The 19,918-nt window shown below is 37.7% G+C and overlaps 1 protein-coding gene across 2 annotated transcripts in view; it reads left to right on the top strand.

Moving 5' to 3' along the window:
• GFPT1 (glutamine--fructose-6-phosphate transaminase 1) overlaps window positions 1–19,918 on the top strand; it is a 65,745-nt gene that overhangs the window by 31,452 nt on the left and 14,375 nt on the right. For both annotated transcript variants that reach the window (XM_027131895.1, XM_027131896.1), the window contains 10 exons: window positions 626–684; window positions 2,027–2,161; window positions 3,557–3,618; window positions 4,892–4,971; window positions 8,175–8,280; window positions 10,048–10,211; window positions 11,132–11,227; window positions 15,884–15,981; window positions 17,802–17,922; window positions 18,562–18,719. In XM_027131895.1, the coding sequence (XP_026987696.1) occupies window positions 626–684; window positions 2,027–2,161; window positions 3,557–3,618; window positions 4,892–4,971; window positions 8,175–8,280; window positions 10,048–10,211; window positions 11,132–11,227; window positions 15,884–15,981; window positions 17,802–17,922; window positions 18,562–18,719 (1,079 nt within the window). The remainder of the gene's footprint in view (window positions 1–625; window positions 685–2,026; window positions 2,162–3,556; window positions 3,619–4,891; window positions 4,972–8,174; window positions 8,281–10,047; window positions 10,212–11,131; window positions 11,228–15,883; window positions 15,982–17,801; window positions 17,923–18,561; window positions 18,720–19,918) is intronic.

Below are 19,918 nucleotides of genomic sequence, written 5' to 3'. Positions count from 1 at the left end.
TTAATCAAAAAAAAGATGAAAATTATCCCCCTGTCATCTGTATTTGATCTTGAAATGCTTCTTTAACTTTAGTTTATCTGACATTCTGGGAGTTTTCTGGGCCTCAGATAAGTAAACTATAGAACTGAGTAACTGTCCGTTTTTTCTCAATTCTTTAACTTTGGTTTTAAACTCATGTAGTGTAAATTGGATGAAGCCTTTCTCTTTAAACTTAGGAATGTTTTATGTATAAGAATGAATGAACAAAGAAGTGAGAATAATAGTTATTTAGTTCAACCCTTTCATTTTGCAAATGAGGAAAGTGGCCCAAGGAACCTGCTTCTTTTACGTAGTGGCACTGGACTGGTAGTTTAGCCACAACTGAAGTTGATGTCTCTAGACTCCAGTTTATTATATTAACCCACTATACCCACCTCTTAGCACTGTGTGCTTCTACATGTGAACTGTGCTGCTGATCTACCTGAGGGTAATCTGATGATGAAAAGTGGATAATACTTGATTACAGCTGAAAGTATAGCACGTAACAAATTTTTTGACTTGAGAAAAATCTCTTAATAGTAATGGTAATTTATAGTGTTTATTAGACCTATAATTTTTTGGTCATCAATACTTTTATCTCTTTTAGAATTTATTGTTATTCACAATGGAATCATCACCAACTACAAAGATCTGAAGAAATTTTTGGTAAGTAAAGTGACCTAAAAAGACTACCAGTCTTTGAAGAATACTTCTAATGAGAGCATTGAGGTTGTCTGTTGGGATGTGCAGTAAATCCTATCTCGATGTGATCAAATAATTCCTAAGACAGTTACAAGGATATGGTGGTTTATTGGACTTTTTTTTGTTGACAGTAGAACTTTTTTGTTTCTTATATGAAAAGAAAATAATTATTTGGCTTGATTATAAATGACCCAAAAGCTTAAATAAAATTGGAATTTGGGGGGATGTCTTTGCATTGTGAGAGACAGTGTCATTTTTAAAAGATTCTAGGGTGTTAGAGGACTCAAGACAGATTGAATGAAGGCTCCATACCCTAAATAGCTGTGTAGTATATAGTAATGGTAATGATGATGACTTCATGAGTGACTTCTCAGAGCTGTCCAGTTCAGCATTCTGCAGTGATGGAAACTTTCTGTACATGTACTGTCCCAGTATGGTAGCCACTGTCCACATGTGGCTGTTGAGGTAGGATGAATGAGGAACTAAATTTGAAATTTTATTTCACTTTAAATTTAAATAGCCACCTATAGCTAATGGCCATTGTATTGGACAGTGAAGTATCATCATTAAAGAAGGAATCATGGGCTTCCCTGGTGGCACAGTGGTTAAGAGTCCGCCTGCCAATGCAGGGGACACGGGTTCGAGCCCTGGTCCGGGAAGATCCCACATGCCGCAGAGCAACTAAGGCCATGCTCCACAGCTACTGAGCCTGTGCTCTAGAGCCTGCGAGCCACAACTACTGAGCCCGTGTGCCACAACTACTGAAGCCCATGCACCTAGAGCCCATGCTCCACAACAAGAGGAGCCACCACAAGTAGAAGCCCGTGCTCCGCAACAAGAGAAGCCACCACAATGAGAAGCCTGTGCACCGCAACAAAGGGTAGCCCCCACTCGACCCAACTAAAGAAAGCCCGCATAGCAACAACAAAGACCCAACACAACTAAAAATAAATAAATAAATAAATTTATAAAAAAAAAATGAAGGAATCATTATATTCATAATGGAATTAGTGGTTTGTGAATGTTATATATTTCATTATATTTTAATTATTTTAAAATGTATTTAATTCATATATGACATATATAGATTTATATAATTATAAGTATGTTTGATCACCTCACTATTTTGGATTCACCGTAATTAGATGGTGACCTTAAGTTTAAAGAGTGGGTATTCAGGGTGTGGTGGTCAAAAAGAGACTAGAAGTTGGGTAATGAGATTTTTGAGGAAGAATTGTGTAGAAAAGATTTAGATATTATGAATATTTCCTTGAATGGGTCAAAATTTTTTCCTTTCTAATTACAGGAAAGCAAAGGCTATGACTTTGAATCTGAAACAGACACAGAGACAATTGCCAAGCTTGTTAAGTACATGTATGACAATCGGGAAAGTCAAGATACAAGTTTTACTACCTTGGTGGAGAGAGTCATCCAACAATTGGTATTAAACCACACTTTTAAAGATGATTATTGCCGACATTAATCACAATAAACGCTTAAAAATAACTTTGATAAGTAGGAATTATGCTTATTTCTTAAGTATTTTTTGCTTTTATTTCCCATGTATATAACTATTCAACTTGAATAATTTTGAGAGACTGTTGTTTTAATGATTTTACTTCTTTCACTGTAGTTTAGTGTCATGGGAACTAAAAATAATCCAAAAGCAGTTTGTCCAAAAACTATGCATACACACACATAAACCCATACACACCACACACAAATGTGTACACAGTACACACACTTGGGGATTCATCACCTTCTTGCTTCCTGCTCATTCAAGTGTTCTTCTAGTCAGTAACTTAGCGAAGGGTAGCTTTGGTGAAATACACACTCTTTATTCTGGGATAATGGCTGCATGTCTCAGCCAGTACAGTCAACTCATTTTTCCTTATGGGGACTTTTCCTTGGCCCTGTACCTCTACAGAAAATTATTTCCCAACCCGAGAGAAAAGTGGTATTGTTTTTGATCTCATCCCAGTTGTCCTAATTAAAGATTAAAGATATCAAAGATACACAAAGGTCCAAATACATAGTGATTTCCACCCCCGCCCCAATCCCACTCATAACTCTGGCTTTTCCATTTAAAAGCCCTTTACTTCTCTGTGAAGGTCCAACCCTTACCTCCCATCTCCACCCAAATCTTATGATGTCTGCAGCTAAAGGAGTCAGGAAGGTAGAGAAGATAGAGAACTTCTCTTTACTCAAGGCAGAGTAGTGTGCCTTCCCAGCCTTTTCTGGTTTGTACTCGTATAGCCGTTTTTCTGTTCCTTCCTTCTCCTACCTTGTGTTCCTCCTTTATTCATTCTTGATTTCCTTAGGCCCTGTCCCTGAGGAGTTTGGGTTGAGGGGGGGCGGTATGGTGTGCATGTTAATAATTGTGATTGTGTATATTTATGTCTCCAATATCAAACACAGAAGGATGGAAGTTAACAGTGGTATAAAATTACTGGGCCAGAGAATGGGTTTTGGATATGGAGCTTGGGCTCTTTTCTGATTCTGCCCTTCCCTTACTAATGCATAGTATGGGAGATATGATGTACCTATTGAGAAGTATTGGTAGCGTGTACAAAGGTGTCTTTTAAAATGGTCTGTTTAGGAGCTATTATCTACTGAGCCTATTTCAAGAGTGGGCTTGGTTAAAAAGTGGATCTTGGATACATCAAAGCTCAGGAGTAAGTGTCTACCTAAAATTCAGACTCATTTATAAACTAGTGCAAAAGAGTAGCTGTGTGAACAAAACATTTCTGTGCTGAAGCCAGTATATTTTAGGCATTTCACATTTGATAATTGATTATAATATATAATGCTAATGCATTTTTTTTTCCCTCTATAGGAAGGTGCTTTTGCACTTGTATTTAAAAGTGTTCATTTTCCTGGCCAAGCAGTAGGCACAAGGTATATGTAAATTTTATAATGACTAATAATTATGTGTATTTTGAAACTTTAGCATTTTAAGCTTATCCCCTGTACACTCTGAATGGCCCTTCACCATAATGGCTCTGTCCTTTTTTAGAGATACTTGTGTGAGTCATCCCTTGGTATCCAGGGGGGATTGGTTCCAGGAGCTCCCGTGAATACCAAAATCCATGGATGTGCAAGTCCCCTATATAAAATGGTGTAGTGTTTGCGTATAACCTAGATACATACTCCTGTACACTTTAAATCATCTCTAGATTACTTACATACCCTCATGTAATGTAAATGTTATATACATAGTTGTAAATACAACGCAAATGGTAGTGTGTAAATAGTTGCCAGTGTGTGGCAAATTCAAGTTTTGCTTTTTGGAACTTGTTGGAATTTTTTTTCCCCGAATATTTTCAATCTGCAGTTGGTTGAATCTGCAGATGTGGAACCCATGCATATGGGAGGTCGACTATATTTATTTTCATATGCCCTTCTTGTCTGTTGTTTTACCACTGTTCCATGTAACAGAATCCCTTAACAAAGCAAAAACATTTTGGCATTTATAATCGGCCTTTTGTTTGTAGTGGGGCACCATTGTTACTTTGTGAATTTGGGTGTTGAATATTTTGTAAAATATCCATATTTTTCAGAACTCTATATTCTAGACAGAGTCCTAGATAATTGTACCATTACTACTTTTGCTGGGATATTCAAGCCTAATCATGAAGTCCTTTTTAGAACAGTGTGGAACCCTAAGAGTTGGTAAGAGAGAGCTGTCTTTAAAGTGAAGTCAAGGGGACTAATGTTCATATATTGTTCACACATCAAAAGAAAGGTTTCATTTTGCATTAAAAAGGAGAAAACTTTCTAATGCATCATTATAGAACAGGGGTCTGCAAACTTTTTCTGTAACAGGCCAGATAGTAAATATTTTAGGCTTTCTGGGCTATGTTGCCTCTGTGGCAACCACTTAGTTAGTTTTGCTGTCGTAGTGTGAAAGCAGTTGTAGAAAATGTGTAGAAGAAAGGGCATGGCTGTGTTCCAGTAAAAACAGACAAACCTGGCCTGTGGGTCATAGTTGGCTGACCTCTGAATATTTTTTAAAAACTCTGTTTATGTCGTTCTTTTGTTATATCTGAAGTCGAACTTGGAGGGAGAGTTTAAACATTATTTGCAGAGCATTCCCTCATCATTTAAATTTTGTATCATTAGTGCATTACTTATAAAAATGGCTTAATTCTGTTTAATTTTGTACTAACAGACGAGGTAGCCCTTTGTTGATTGGTGTACGAAGTGAACATAAACTATCTACTGATCACATTCCAATCCTCTACAGAACAGGTAAAAACTATTCCTACATCATGCCATGGGAAAAATGTATAAATTGAGTGCAGTAGTTACAAAGAATTGTTTTCCTAAAATTGATTAAATGCCCCTTTGGTCAGATCCACTCATATATATAGTTCTGTCTAGACATGAAAAGAATTTGTTTTTGTGATTTCTCTGACGAGTAGAATTTTTTTCTGTTGTATATCCTTAGCTAGGACTCAGATTGGATCAAAATTCACATGGTGGGGATCACAGGGAGAAAGAGGTGGGAAATGCACTCTGCATGATGGGGAGGAATCTTATCCTCTTTTGTTCATTCTTTACTAATTCTTTGTTCTTGGAGTGAATGAATGTGCTGGGCCTCTAAAAATATGCTTATTTTATGGGGAAACATATTTTGACATTATTTTTCTAATTTGTGGGAGCGTATTTTGTCTGTCTGCTTTTGGCATTTAGAAAACTGCTTTTAATAATTTGTTTCTTTAAGATCTCTGAGATTTGAGGAAATAGTTGAAATTTTAAAGTTTTTTCCTTTGTTTTAAATTAAAACCATGTAGGATACATTATTATAAATAAGATGCTGAGATTAGGAAAAGAGCATTGTGTTTGCGTGCTAGGCTATTCTAGATTGACCTCTGTGGTAGTTATTTGAATAATTTAGCCTAATTTTTAACTGAAATATGTTGAAATGGGTTTTGTTTTATGCATGACATTTTACGTTTATATTTTTACATTTGATACCTGATGGGCTTTGTTTGAATTTGGAGTTTTTTTAAAATTTACATTTGAAGTTTATCTTTTTAGCTGTACAAGCTGGATCATTTTATTGATATAATTAGACAGAAAATGGTGTGTTATTTTTGTTTACTTTTTTCCTAAAAGCTCTCTGTGTAAAAGACACAGGGAATGGTAAATTCAGGAAATTGAAACCCATATTATTCATGCATAATTCTTGGTTTCTTGAAGAAGATGTAGCAAAGTACTCTAAACCTATTCATCTTTAGATAGTAGCTGCTCTCACTGTTTTACCTAGAGCAGAAAGTTATTTCCTTAAATAACCTTCAGTCCTGAGATGTTAGAACTTATTTTCCTCCTCCCCTCCCTCTCTTTGCAGAAAAAAAACTAGCCTACCAGTATAAATTTTGGATCCAGAGTTCCAGATTTCTGTTAATAATTCTGCTTGTGTATATATTACTTATGTGATATATTACCTTGTACAATGTCTTAGGCTGCTTTTAGAAGCAATGGAAAAACATTGGCTAAGGTCTTAAGAAGTTGGAAGAAAAATTTATCGTGAGACATCTTTTTGAGATCAGGGGTTGTGCTTTAGTAACCCTGATTTCTCTAGCTCCTAGTAGGTAGATAAGGTATGGCTCAGCAGAGTTTAGTTTAAAAAGTACAGCCTCTTATTGAAGAGGCTGTATAAAGGGGAAAACACTGGACTGGCTTTCAAGCATTTGCTATTTTCTCCAGGTATAACTACTGACCAAATAAAGCAGGATGATAATAATCGTTTCCACTTAAGTGAAATCAGAGGAGATAGACAGTAGATGGGAAGACATTTTACAGATTGTAACAGTCATATAGATGTCAAGTGGTAATATTTTTTTCATTTAAATAGGCAGTGATACCTTGAATTCTTCTGAATATTGTATTTAAATATACCCTGTTACTTGAAGAAGGAAATAACCAATATTTGTAGAAAGAATATGGTGAAACTCAACTCCAGTAGGGCATTTTATAACCAAAGCTAGTTGTATTTAAAAATTTTAAAATGTAGGTGCTGGCCTATCCTTTTGCCTGTTTTTTAATTCACCTTTTTACATACGGTAAAGTTCACTCTTTTTGATGTACAATTTCATGAGTTCTGTCAAGCGCATAAAGTTGTATAATGACCTCCACAATCAAGATAAAGAACAATTTATCCCCTAAAAAGTTTCCTCAGCTGACCCTCTGTAGTCAACCCTGTCCCCATACCCAGCCCCTGGCAAACACTGATCTGTTTTATCTTTTTATAGTGTTATCTTCTCTGGGATGTCATCTTATACTTGTTTTTCAAAGTGTGGTATCTTTTCTGCTATTGAATTTGGATGGAAAGAGCTATTTTACTTTCATGCCTAAAACACACCAAATAATCATGGATTGTGGAGAACTTTGAATGTAGGTTACTAAGAATAATTACTATCAAGTTTTTATAGACATGCATTTTAGAGGATGGACACAATATGAGTTTTTACAAGTATATTTATGGTATCCTCTGGCCATTGTATCCATTGGTTACAAGGTCCACTATGTCCTGATCTTAGAGAAAGGTGCTTTTTTGTCTCTGTGACATTTATATAGCCTTCAGTTAATAGTATTTTCTATATTTGGCAAATTCGTCAAACTTCATTATGCCTTCTGGTTTTGACTTCAGTTGTGAATAAGCAGAGGGGAAAAAAGTTCTTCATCAATAGCTTGACAAATTAAGTAGAAATGCCAGAATTCTAAAGTGCTAGAATTAAAAGATATTATCATTGCAAAAGGACTATACTTTATCCTGACATGAAAGTAATGTAAGAAAATCCAATTTTAAGAAAGGAGAGGTTCTGGGTTTATAGTTCCAGTCCTTAGCAGTAGCTGCCATGTATGATATACCATGGTTAGAGACTTATAAGTATCTTTGTTTTGTTTTTAGATCAGAATTAGTGTAGCCTGAACTTTGACTTGTTATGCTGACTTACTGTTAAAATCTAGAGAAGTTTTGTTAGGAGATAATAAAAATATGCCACTAGGCTTCATTTTATTTTTCACTGCACAGTTTTGATATTTTTAATGTAACTTTAGTGATAAGTTTAAGTATACAAACTTATATGTATTAATTTCATTAAGTTTTGTATGAAGTTAAATTAAAATTAGGCTATACATACATTAAAAAAAAGACTTAGTGACATTAATTATTTGCCTTTTACTTGGAAAAGAAATATTACATTAAAGAACGTATAGCACAGCACTGTATCTGCCACGCTGTCTTTAATAGTTGCTCTTTCACTCTATGCCCGTTGTTCTTGTTGGCTTATTGCATGGAAATAGGGTGATCTACCTGGCATTGAAAAGTTGCTGGAATTATTTTGCATTGCTATGGTTTTTTGTTGATTTTGTAGAAAATTATGTATATTTATATATCAGCCATGGTTTTCTGCATGTGTGCTGATTCTGTTAACTCTATAATATAGGCAAAGATAAGAAAGGAAGCTGTAATCTCTCTCGTGTGGACAGCACAACTTGCCTTTTCCCCGTTGAAGAAAAAGCAGTGGAGTATTACTTTGCTTCTGATGCGAGGTGAGCTTCCTTGGTTGATTCAGAGAGAATTCTTAGTAAAACTGCTCATGCTACAAGAAACCAAGAGGTCACTTTGTATATATATCTAGTCATGCTGTAGAGGAGAACTTTGTTAATTAAGGATGTGAAGGTGACCTTTTTGGAGATGGTGTTCTAGAACGTTTTTTGCTCTCAATTCAAAGTATGTAGGTCAGTGTACAAAGGAGATAAGTCCTTGAGACTTGTTCCAGTGTAGTTACTCTGAGCTCGTGTTTTTTTTTTTTTCCTCTTTTTTTAAGAGCCTTAACCCAGGTTTTATAGGAAGGAGAGATTTTAGATTGGAGAGTAGAATGGCTTAGGAGCATACCAATTATAGTATAATTGCTAATCTATATTGTAGTTTTAATCCAACGTGGACATATCTTTTTAATTCAGAAGTAATTGGCAGCAAAATCACTTTTATATAGGAAATAGTATTAGACTAGGACATTTTGAGAGAAAATGCAGTGGGGATGCTTAGAGGCGTTTATAAATGAAATACGAATAGTAATGAGGATAAAATGGAATCACTCAAATCGCCAACAGCTATTTGAATCATTCATTGTGCCTGAAAGTAAGGGGATCTAAAAATGTATGATCATGCAGTTCACGACTGCAGGGGATGTATTATCTCAGTGAGAAAACAAGCTTCAGTGTTTTCTAAATTTTACAGGTGTGTAGGGTATGTAGTCGGTGTTGAGATGTGTCATTGCTGTCGTTAGGTAGGTTTGTTACAGAGTTGACCGTTTTGGCTTAAATAATCTGGAAGTTGCAGAAGTGTCTCGGCCTCTTTTCATTCACTCACGCGTTCGTATTGAACACTTCCAGCAAAGCCATGTGCTCGGCTCAGGAGATAATGGCGGGTAAGAATAAAAATATTACTTGTCCTTAAGGAGCTCTTCCTTAATGGGAGAGACACATTTTAGTGAGTGGTCACCAAGTATAGAATTCCAGCTGTGACACGAACTACAGAAGGCTTATAACAGGGTGACTTGACCCTCCTATGGGTGCATTTCTTTAAGGGAATGGTGCTTGAACTGAGAGTTAAGGAGATATTAGGAGTTAATTAGGTAAGGAGGTGGAGGGAAGAACAGTCATTCTCTGCAGATGGATCAGCCTGTGAGATCTTGGGCTGGGTGTGAGTGTGGCTGGAATAGGGAGAGGAAGTTTGGTGGGAGACAAGGCCAGAGAAAGAGGTAGGGGTCATGGTAAAGGCATTTTGCTGTTTTCCTAAGAGCTAAAGGGAAGCTGTTGAGCGGTGTGTTGGTGAGGGAGAAATCTTGATTAGGGTTGTCTTTTGATGTCCATTTTGGCAGAAAAGGAGAGTGGATGAGGGAGGTTAGAGGGAATGTGGGTGGAAGTTGGGAGGTACCTGCAGTAGTTCAGCCAAGGGCTGATGGTAGCTTGAACTGGTTTGTGGTGGTGGACACAGAGAGAAGCTTTGGGAACTATTTAGGAGTTATGATTAGAGGACTGGTGATAGGTAGGATGAGGAGGAAATAAGCATGCTTTCTCATCTGATCTCATCAAATTGGTTGCCATACAGAGTTCCTTTTCTTCATTGTCTGCAGTGACCACCCCCCTCCTCCATTTCCCTGTAGGGAATGGCATTGATAACCAGAAAGTTATCAGAGATATTGCAGGTTGATAGACTTTGTATTTAAACTTGGTCCTTTTGTCCTAATGATAGTTGTGTTTATAATAATCATCCTAGATTATTGATTGTACTGTCTCCTTGAACATTTTTAGTGCTGTCATAGAACACACCAATCGTGTCATCTTTCTCGAGGATGATGATGTCGCTGCAGTGGTGGATGGCCGTCTTTCTATCCATCGAATTAAACGGACTGCGGGAGATCACCCTGGACGAGCTGTGCAGACCCTCCAGATGGAACTCCAGCAGATCATGAAGGGTGAACCTTTCTATCCTGTTACAGCTTGGTGTCCTCAATGGAAAGGATATTTTCTCCTTCCTGACCTGGTGTAGGAATCTGATAATACAGATTAGTGAAGGGATAACCCCAGAAAGGGGGATGATTCTTTGGAGAAATTATCTGCTGTTTCGACAATACTTCTTCAAACGAATTCATGGTTTCTTGTTTCTCACATGAAAAAAGAAATCAATTATTTAAGTGGTACTTGATGTTTTAAGATACTTTATAAACATAGTTTGTGTTCTATTCTTTGTTCCTCTCTTATTCTCTGTGTGCTTCAGTTTTCTCATATATGAAATGGGGATAATAGGATTTACCTCACTAAGGTTGTTTTGGGGATTAAGCCCTTACAACAGTGTCTGACATGCTTAGTGAGCTCTATATAATGTTTGCTACTATTAACTATTATGATTATGGTGATTGTGGTTTTTATTGTCCTTTCTGATGGGGTTGTGGTGAAAAACAAGCTAACGTTTATTGCATAATGGCTATATGTCAAGTCTTTTCTATATTAATCCACACTACCACGCTATGAAATAGCTGCTAGAACAGATCATTTTACAGGTTAAGGAATTTCCCAGAGCTGCTTAGCTATTAAAAGATAGAATCATGATTTAAACCTAGATCTGACTCTAAAACTTAAGCTTTTCCCACTCCCCTGTTTTTCTATAATTGCATATTTTAGGTATGAAGTTAATAAAAGTATTTTTCCTCCTTGTTCATTTTTCTTCCCATTGGGTAAAATGTCATATATGAATATTGTTCTCTACTGCATGACCTTTCGTTTCATTTCATTTACTAAGATTATATTAAAGGAGATAGACTTTTAGTTGAATACAAATTTCTTATCCTTTGGCTTGTTAATTTTTGTTTTAATGATACAATTTATATTACTTTAGGCAACTTCAGTTCATTTATGCAGAAGGAAATTTTTGAGCAGCCAGAGTCAGTTGTGAACACAATGAGAGGAAGAGTCAACTTTGATGACTATACTGGTAATTACATGTGAATTATGTTATTATTTCAAAGTCTCTCATGGGGGTTGACGTTGACAGCCTTATAGGGTTCATTGTCCTTTGTAGAATAGCTATGGCTGCCAGCCATCAGTGGAGCCCAGTCCTCTTTTAAAAGTCCTTCCGTGTGTGATTCCACTGATATGAGGTGTATCTAGGTTAGTCAGATTTGTAGAGACAGAAGGTAGATTAGTGGTCACCAGGGGCTGGGGAGAGGGGGAAATGGGGAGTTAGTGTTTAATGGGTATAGAGCTTCAGTTTGGGACGATGCCAAAGTTCTGAGATGGGTGATGGTCACGATCGCACAACAATGTGAATGTGCTTAATACCACTGAATTGTACACGTACAAATAGTTAAAACGGTAAATTTTATGTTATGTATATTTTACCACCATAAAAAATAAGGGAATAATAATAATGGTTGCCAGGAGCTGAAGGGACAGGGGAGTGGAGAGTGACTGCTAATGGATACGGGTGTTTTGGAGGTGATGAAAGTCTAAAGTTAGATAGTGGTAATGGTTGCACAACTCTGAAATACTAAACACCACAATCATACACTTTCAAAGGGTGAATTTTATGGTAAGTGACATACCTCTAAAATGGTTATGAAAAATATAAAAAATGCCTAGGAAGTCACATTTGAAAATTGTTGTCAGTTATGGGACTATTAAGGTGATTTTCCTGGAGAAAAAAAAAAGTCCTTCCGTGTACCATTAAGAACATTTAACTTCTTTTCACTACAAAAATCTTTTATTGGGCACCTACTATGTACCAGGGACTGTTCTGAACACTGTGAATTCTCAGAAGAATGGGACCTGGTCCCCTTGTTGGGAAGCTTGCTGTATCTGTTCAGCCTAGGTTTTCTCTCTCAGTTTATAAATGAGTGAAGTGTGAACTTCCCAGAGGTTTTCCAGGTGTTTGCCTAATGCCTTATGGGATAACCTAACCTGTACCTTCCTGCCTGTTTAAGGTGGGGTGACAGTGCAGCTCTGGTCTTACTTCTGGAAGTTCTCTCTAGACCTTGTGTCACAGGAGTTTCTGCACCTTGGTGGGATGAGCTTGAGATTGACTTTCTGTGGTCATAGGATATCCATAAACTATCGCTAAATCACATTTTTGGAACATCCTTCATGACCAGTTTAATAAACAGTTTAACAAACAAGCTTTGGGCTAAGCTTCTCAGTGTTAGGAATCAGTTTTGGAGAAATTATATCTGGTATGCAACAATCTTTTCCTGAATTTGTGTGTTATACATATAATATTAAGTGCCTTCTCTTTTATGTCACGTCCTGCTAACTGATAGAGAATGATTCTCTGAATAAATGCGGTTTTTGTATACTTTTCTGGAGGCATCAGACTCTTTCGCAGCAGGAGAGATTTGTTGAAGGCTGAATTATAAGTTGAACATCTGGTGAACATGGTGTGTGGAGCACCATGCTGAACGTATCAGGGACTGTAGGAAAGTTGTCTCTGCTGCGGTCTCCTCCTTGAGGTTCTTGGAAGGGGGATGAATACATAATTAACTATTTAAAGAAAGGTAAAATATGATAAATGACATTAGAAACACAGTTTAATGTTGAAATGTTTAAAGTTTAGTGTTGAATTTAGAGGAAGTAGAGCATGAATCTGTTTGTGGACAGGGAGCCAGGGAAGGCTCCATGAAGTAGGCAGGTGGTGCTTTAAAGGATTTGGAAGGTTTGAATAGGTAAAGATGAGATGGGAGCATTGCAGTTGGGTAGAATGCATTTGCTAAGAGGAGATAGTAGAAAACCATCAGAAATTTGTTTGTGAAATAATATGTAGTCCAGTTTGCCTGCCACCTCTAGTACTTGAAGAGGAATAGAGAGCAGTAAGTCTAGGGAAGAAGGTGAGAGGAACTGCCCAGGAGGGCCGTGAATGCATTCTGTTGAGTGTGAAGGGTACCTCCCTTTGTAGAAACTGCAGAGCTGTTAGGAGACTTAGGAGCCAGGGGTGATCGGAGCTTTACTGAAGTGACCTGGGTACCAGTCTCCAACGTGCATTGGAGGAGCGAGAGGCCGAGATGCAGTCGCCAGTAAGGATGTTGTCCCATCTGGGGTAAAGCAATGGGGAATGGGAGGGCAGCGGAGGCCGGGAGAGAAACAGGAGCACTCCAGAGCAGGACCTGTTATCTGCTGGTGTGGGAGAGGGGATTGTGGAAGGTGGTTGAACTGGAAGAACGGGGAGAGTAGCAGTAAGTACTATTATGGTATGGAATGGAAATAAGATTAGGAAAAAGTTTTGTTTTATAAGGGAAAAGAAGGAGATAAACTTTGAAAAGTCATGATTTTAAAAAGCACTTTTATCTATGGTATGTGTTCCTCATAAAAGTTCTATAATATAAACAGGATAGCCGTTATCTTTTTTTGTTGTTAAGATAAGGAATTTGAGGCTCTGTCAGTTTGTGGTCTGGCCAGAGGTCACACTGCCAGTCATTTATGGAGCCAGACTAGCCTCCAGTGTTCAGTGGTGTTCATACTCCATCCCACCCCTTTCCTCCAGACACTCCTGCTGTAGTAGTGGTCTCCCTTACCAGAAGTAGGAGCCTCTCCAAAGCATCAGTTCAGACCATGGGCGACTCCTTCCAGAACTATCCCAAACGCCCCTCGGCCATCAGGGAATTTGCTAGGACTAATTTTAGGGAAATGCTTGTGACCAGCTAATCTCACTGTCTAACCTCCCTGTCCTTCTTGGTTATCATCTGAAATATAAGTCTCTCTGATAGTCTGTCTACTTTATACTTAGTCATCTCCAAACTGATGTGCCTTTGCATGACTCCCTACCCAGCCTCTTAATGTTGTTTCCTTTTCCCTCAAGTCTTTTCAATACATGCCGAGGTCTGAGGCAGAGGTACACAAAAAGGAACAGCAAGAATGCCAGTCTGGCTGGGGTGGCCTGGGTGAGAGAAGTGCTAGGAGATTAGGTCAGAGTGAAGCAGGAGGCAGGGCTTGTGGCCGCTTGAAGGCCATGTAAGGAGTTTGGACTTCATTCCAAAGTTACTTGGGAAGCCAGTGAGGCTTTTCGTTGTTTTATTTTCTACTTAACTAGTTTCTTTTTTTTTTTTTGCGGTACGCGGGCCTCTCACTGCTGTGGCCTCTCCCACTGTGGAGCACAGGCTCCGGACGCGCAGGCTCAGCGGCCATGGCTCATGGGCCCAGCCGCTCTGCGGCATGTGGGATCTTCCCGGACCGGGGCATGAACCCATGTCCTCTGCATCAGCAGGCGGACTCTCAACCACTGCGCCACCAGGGAAGCCCCCATAACTAGTTTCTTAAAATAGAGAAATATAATCGGCCCTCTCAGTATTGAAATTTAAAAGGAAGAGCGTAAATTATTCAAAAATATAAAAAGCAAAACATATACGTTGGTTCCATTTTGTAACTAGTTAAGGTAGAAGAAAAGAGTGGAGGAGATAAAGAGCAGGGGCAGAGTAGACAGACCGACGGTGGGTCAGATGGAGAAGGATGCTGCCCACGGGCATGCTCATTGCTCTCATCAGCCAGACGCTGAACTGTCTGGTAGCCACACAGTGCCTTGGACAGTATATTCCCTTGGTAGGTGCTCAGAATATTAGTTGAACAATTGAATGAATGTTGGATGAAAATTTCTCACAGGTAGAAAACTCGCCATGTGTAGAAGGACCCATAGACAAGGCACCCTTAGCAGAACATGTACGTGGCTGTAGAGACAGAAAGAGGACAGACTCATTGGAGGGTTCTGTGATCAGATTTACGTTTTTAAAGAATCCCTCTAAAAGATCATTCTGGCCGTGTGTGGAGAACAGGCTCTAGGAGGTAGAGAATAGAAGTCAGGAGGGTACGGCTCTTGTCCAGGGGAGGGATGTTGGACTTGGCTGTTGGTGTTAGAGGTACAGTTTGAAGGTGGGGCTCACAGGACTTGCTTGTGCAGTCGCTGTTGAGCAACCGAGGATGGATGACCTGCCGTTAGGTGAATGGGGTGGCATTGACGGAGATGGGAAAGACTGAGAGGAGAGTGGTTTATGTTGTGTTCAGAGCACTGTTCTGGGCATGTAATGGAGATGAACACAAGTAAGACAATTTTTTTCCCAAGCAGGCTTACTGAGATATAATTAGGTATAATAAAATTGACTGTTCTTAATGTATAATTCAGCGAGTTTTGACCAACTTCCACAACATGGTCATAATCCTGAACAACCTGTACAACAATCAAGAGTTAGCACAGATCCTTCACCGGAAAAATTTCCCCAAGCCCCTTTGTAGTCAACCCTTTCCCCACCTCCAGCCACCAGCATCTACCGATCTATTGTCCGTGTCCCTATAGTTCTGCCTTTAAGATACCTTTTAATCTGAAGAGAGGAATGTAAAAATGACCGAACAAGGTAGGATGTGGTAGATACTGTAGTTGTGTAGGTGTATCGGGGGTGAGGAAGGTTAATTACAAGTTGGGGGTGGCCAGTTAAGTTCGGACTTACTTCGTTTACATTTCAAAACGAGAGAGAACTGTGCTTCCTAAGAGGAATATGAATGCTTTAAAACAGCAGTGTTGTTTCCCAGATTGGCATTGGTCACTCATGAAAAGCGAATACATGTTTCATATGGTTCTTTCCTAAATAATTATATCCACAAACTTTTATTTCAGTGAATTTGGGCGGTTTGAAGGATCACATTAAGGAGATCCAGAGGTGTCGGCGTTTGATTCTTATCGCTTGTGGAACAAGTTATCATGCTGGGGTAGCAGTAAGTGGCTTCTTAAAATTTTAGTTGTGTCATTTTGGGTATTAGAAGATATCTGCAGATAAACAGTATCTCCAGTAACACACCATGTAAAACTATTTTTTGTTAAAACACCGTGTTTTGTTTTCATGTTGTGATGGCAAAAACCAAGAAGGTTGGGGAGAGAAATTTTAATAGCTACTTGGAATTATTTATCAATGGATCATCTGCTTTAGAAAGGTCCTTAGATATACAGGTAGACCGCCTGCAACTAACTTCATGAAAGGCAAAGAGTGGAAAAGTTCTTATGCCATCCTGGCCTTGCAGTTCACAGCACATGCCTACTTCTGTTAGAGCCGTCACTGGGTTTTGTGTATCATTGTTCACCTGCCCCAGACAGATGGCTGTGTGAACCTCAACAGGATTTTAGTAGGTAGGCACATTTCTGCAAAGAAAGGAAGTCTTCTTTTTGATAGACTTTGTTCTTTAAATTGTTATTTTGGAAGCTGAAATTCTGTATCAAAGATGTGTGTTGGTTGTCAATATAGAAGCCTAGGAATTTAACAGTGTTTTAGTCCAATAAATCAGATCCACGTGTAGTTTCCCTTATAAAGAGACAGGCTATGTGCTGTTGATGTCAACTCCTGTAAGTACAGAAAACCCTTACACACTCAGTTTCTACTTTTAGGATTGATTTCCAAAGTTCATGACAGTAATTTTTTTATTTGCTGGGGCATAAATATAATTATCTACACTTGTGGGAGCCATTCATTTGAGGAGTGAGTGAAACTAGCTGGTCACTCAACCCTTGCATCTCAATAGGCTTTCTTCTTCTCTAAAGCACCCCCTTCTCCCTCCCCTCCCCACCCCCCGCCCCAAATTACATGGTCCTAAAAAGGAAAATCTGTGCAATTTTGAAGGGAAGAGTTGTTAGAAAGTGATTGTTTTGAGCACTGGAAAAAAAAAAGAATGAATTAAAGACATTAGTGTAAATTAAGGGATTGCCTGATTTAGTGGTGGCTTAGATCTATTATTGAATGAGCCCTCTATTCAGAAATACAAAATTTGACTAAATGTTTCATCCAATGCTAAGCCTGAATTGTGGGGCATAAATTATATATATGCTGTGTTGGAATTCTCTAATTTGAGAAGATGGAAGGGTTTTGTTTTGTTTTGGGGTTTCTGGTGGGTGCTGAGACTACTGTAGTTAACAAACAAATATTAGAAATCCTGTGTGGTTTAGCATACAAAACAGTGTCCCTGAATTAATTCTAGCTAGGTTATCTACCCCCTACTCCACCCTCCATTCTACAGAGTTTGAAAGTATTGAGCTTTCTTAAACAAGATTTTTAAAGTATATTGACTTTTTTTGAGAAACAGCATTCTTTATGAATACCTAGTATTTCTGAAATGTTTAATTTTTCATTCACTGTTTATGATACATCTGTTATTATCTCATTTGAAATTCTCAGTGATTTGGTATTATATGAATTGTCATTTAAAGACTAGGAATTGGGAAGTTAGAGTTAATATACAAGCTAACTCAGAACAGTGCTTTTTCCACTTCTCAAAACATTTTATACATGCATTTATTTATACATGCATTGATAATTATCTAAAGAGACTTGTGCCAAAATATTAACAGTGCTTATCTCCTGGGTGTTGGGATTTTGGTTATTTTATTTTTTTATGCTTTAATCTCTGTTGTTTGTATTTTCTAACACTGCATTATGTATCATTTTTATAATCAGAAAAAGTGAAAACTATACATTGAGTCTGAGGAAGTCCAGTGAAAAAGAGTATTTGATGTAAAGTTGTATGACCAAGTCATCTTTTCTCTGCAGACACGTCAAGTTCTTGAAGAGCTGACTGAGTTGCCTGTTATGGTGGAGCTAGCCAGTGATTTCCTGGATAGAAACACCCCAGTTTTTCGAGATGATGTTTGCTTTTTCATTAGTCAGTCAGGTATGCTAATTTTAAAGACTTAAAGAAAAGGAAAGTCATTCTTTCTAACAACTATAGCATATGTTGGCAAAACTGATATTTAAAGATAAACTGGTTATTGCAGATAACTTGACAAATATAGGTTTATTTTGATGTTATGGAATTCTTAATGAGTTAGTAAAAACACATTTTACACTCAGAAGAGCTGAATTTTTAAAGACAAAGAAGGAAAGACGATCCTAAGAAGTCGGATCCTATTATTAAAAATTTTACAAATTTATTCTTTTAAGTACATGTTTTAAATTTTATTTAAAACAAATGAGGGGAAAAGGGAGGGAGCTATGAATTGGGAATTTGGGATTAACAGATACACACTACTATATATAAAATAAACAACAAGGACCTACTGTATAGCACAGGGAACTATACTCAGTATCTTGTAATAACGTGTAATGGAAAAGAATCTGAAAAAAATATATACGTATAACTGAATCACTTTGATGTACAACTGAAACACTGTAAATCAACTATACTTCAGTTAAAAAATAATAATAAAACAAATGATATTGTTGAAAGAGTAGTCAATTTTCTCTTTTTGCATCTAAAAAACAGCATATGTTGACTGCTCTGTGTGTTACTTTTGTCTTCCTTTTTACCCAGGCGAGACAGCAGATACCCTGATGGGTCTTCGGTACTGCAAGGAGAGAGGAGCTTTAACTGTCGGGATCACAAACACGGTTGGCAGTTCCATATCAAGAGAGACAGACTGTGGAGTTCACATCAATGCTGGGCCCGAGATCGGGGTGGCCAGCACAAAGGTAAGTTCTTGACTTAGTTCTCATGTGATTATTTACATAATCATAGTGTTGGTGAAACAGACTAATCTGTATCTTATATTTCATTTCTTAGCACTTATAGAATTCATATTGTTTACTAATCGTAATTATCGTAAGCCTTAAGCGTCAGTAATAGATAAAACACTTGTTGTCCCCCTTCCTCACACTCATCTTAAGAGTTTAAAAGGGACACGCGTATATAATGTGAAGTTCATTTTGCAGACGTCTCTTCTGACTATCCGCATTCAACACTTATATTCCTCCTGCTGTGTGGGGTAGGATATGTGGTAAGTATAATGCCCCCTCTTAATTAAGTATAGTAGGGAATTAGAAAAATAACAAATTAGAAACACCCAGCTTAAGTCTAATAATTTTTGACATTTTTATTTACAGGTTTATACTATCCTAATAAATGTGCCAAAATATACACACTGCCTTTGAAGTTTGTAAAGAGGAGTACACTTTTGGTATAAAATTTGGCTGTTTAAAAAAATAAATTGAGTATTATATGAGAGTATCTGTTTCTCTTTAGATATACATCTGTGGAGATTTAAAAGCACCTTCATTTACATTTTTAAGGCCTAGTGAGACTACTTTCCTCTTTGAAATTGGGATATGCATAAATTTAGTACTAGTAATAAGAATAGGAATCTTAGAAAGTTGTATAAATGCAAAAGATGTTCTCCACAAATATGTTACTCTTTATAGTTTCAAAATTTCAGTTTCTTGTCTTTTTCTGCCTAAGTCTAATATTTGTTACTGATTGTTGAATAAGATGCTTAGGTTTTGGTGGATTTGAGTTTAATTAAGGGAAGATGATGTTAACATATACAAACCACATTTGGTTCTTTTTCCATTTAAAGAACCTCATGGGGAATTTTTTTGTGGAAAAGTTATAATTCTTAAGTAAAAACTCTGAGTGAGGTTTTTGTTTCTTGGTTACTTTGATATTGCTAACACTATAATTTACAGAAAACTGAAGCCTGAATTTTCTCCATGTGGTGATTAAAACATGTAAGATATTTGTGCTTGGGTTTCCATTCTCTGCCTGAATGAATAAACAGCTGCCCTCAGCAGCAGCTTGTGGATTCTTGGAACAGTGTCCAGACAGACAGCTTTGATCAGGGATTAGAATCCCAGACCCTTCATTCAAACGCATTTGAAGCAAGGGCTTCAGTGTG

Source organism: Aethalodelphis obliquidens, unplaced genomic scaffold, assembly GCF_003676395.1.
Source record: "Aethalodelphis obliquidens isolate GAN/ISIS:26980383/991018 unplaced genomic scaffold, ASM367639v1 scaffold40, whole genome shotgun sequence".
Classification (NCBI taxonomy): domain Eukaryota; kingdom Metazoa; phylum Chordata; class Mammalia; order Artiodactyla; family Delphinidae; genus Aethalodelphis; species Aethalodelphis obliquidens.
The sequence above is the reverse complement of the archived record's forward strand: the minus strand, read 5'-3'. Positions and strand labels throughout refer to the sequence as shown.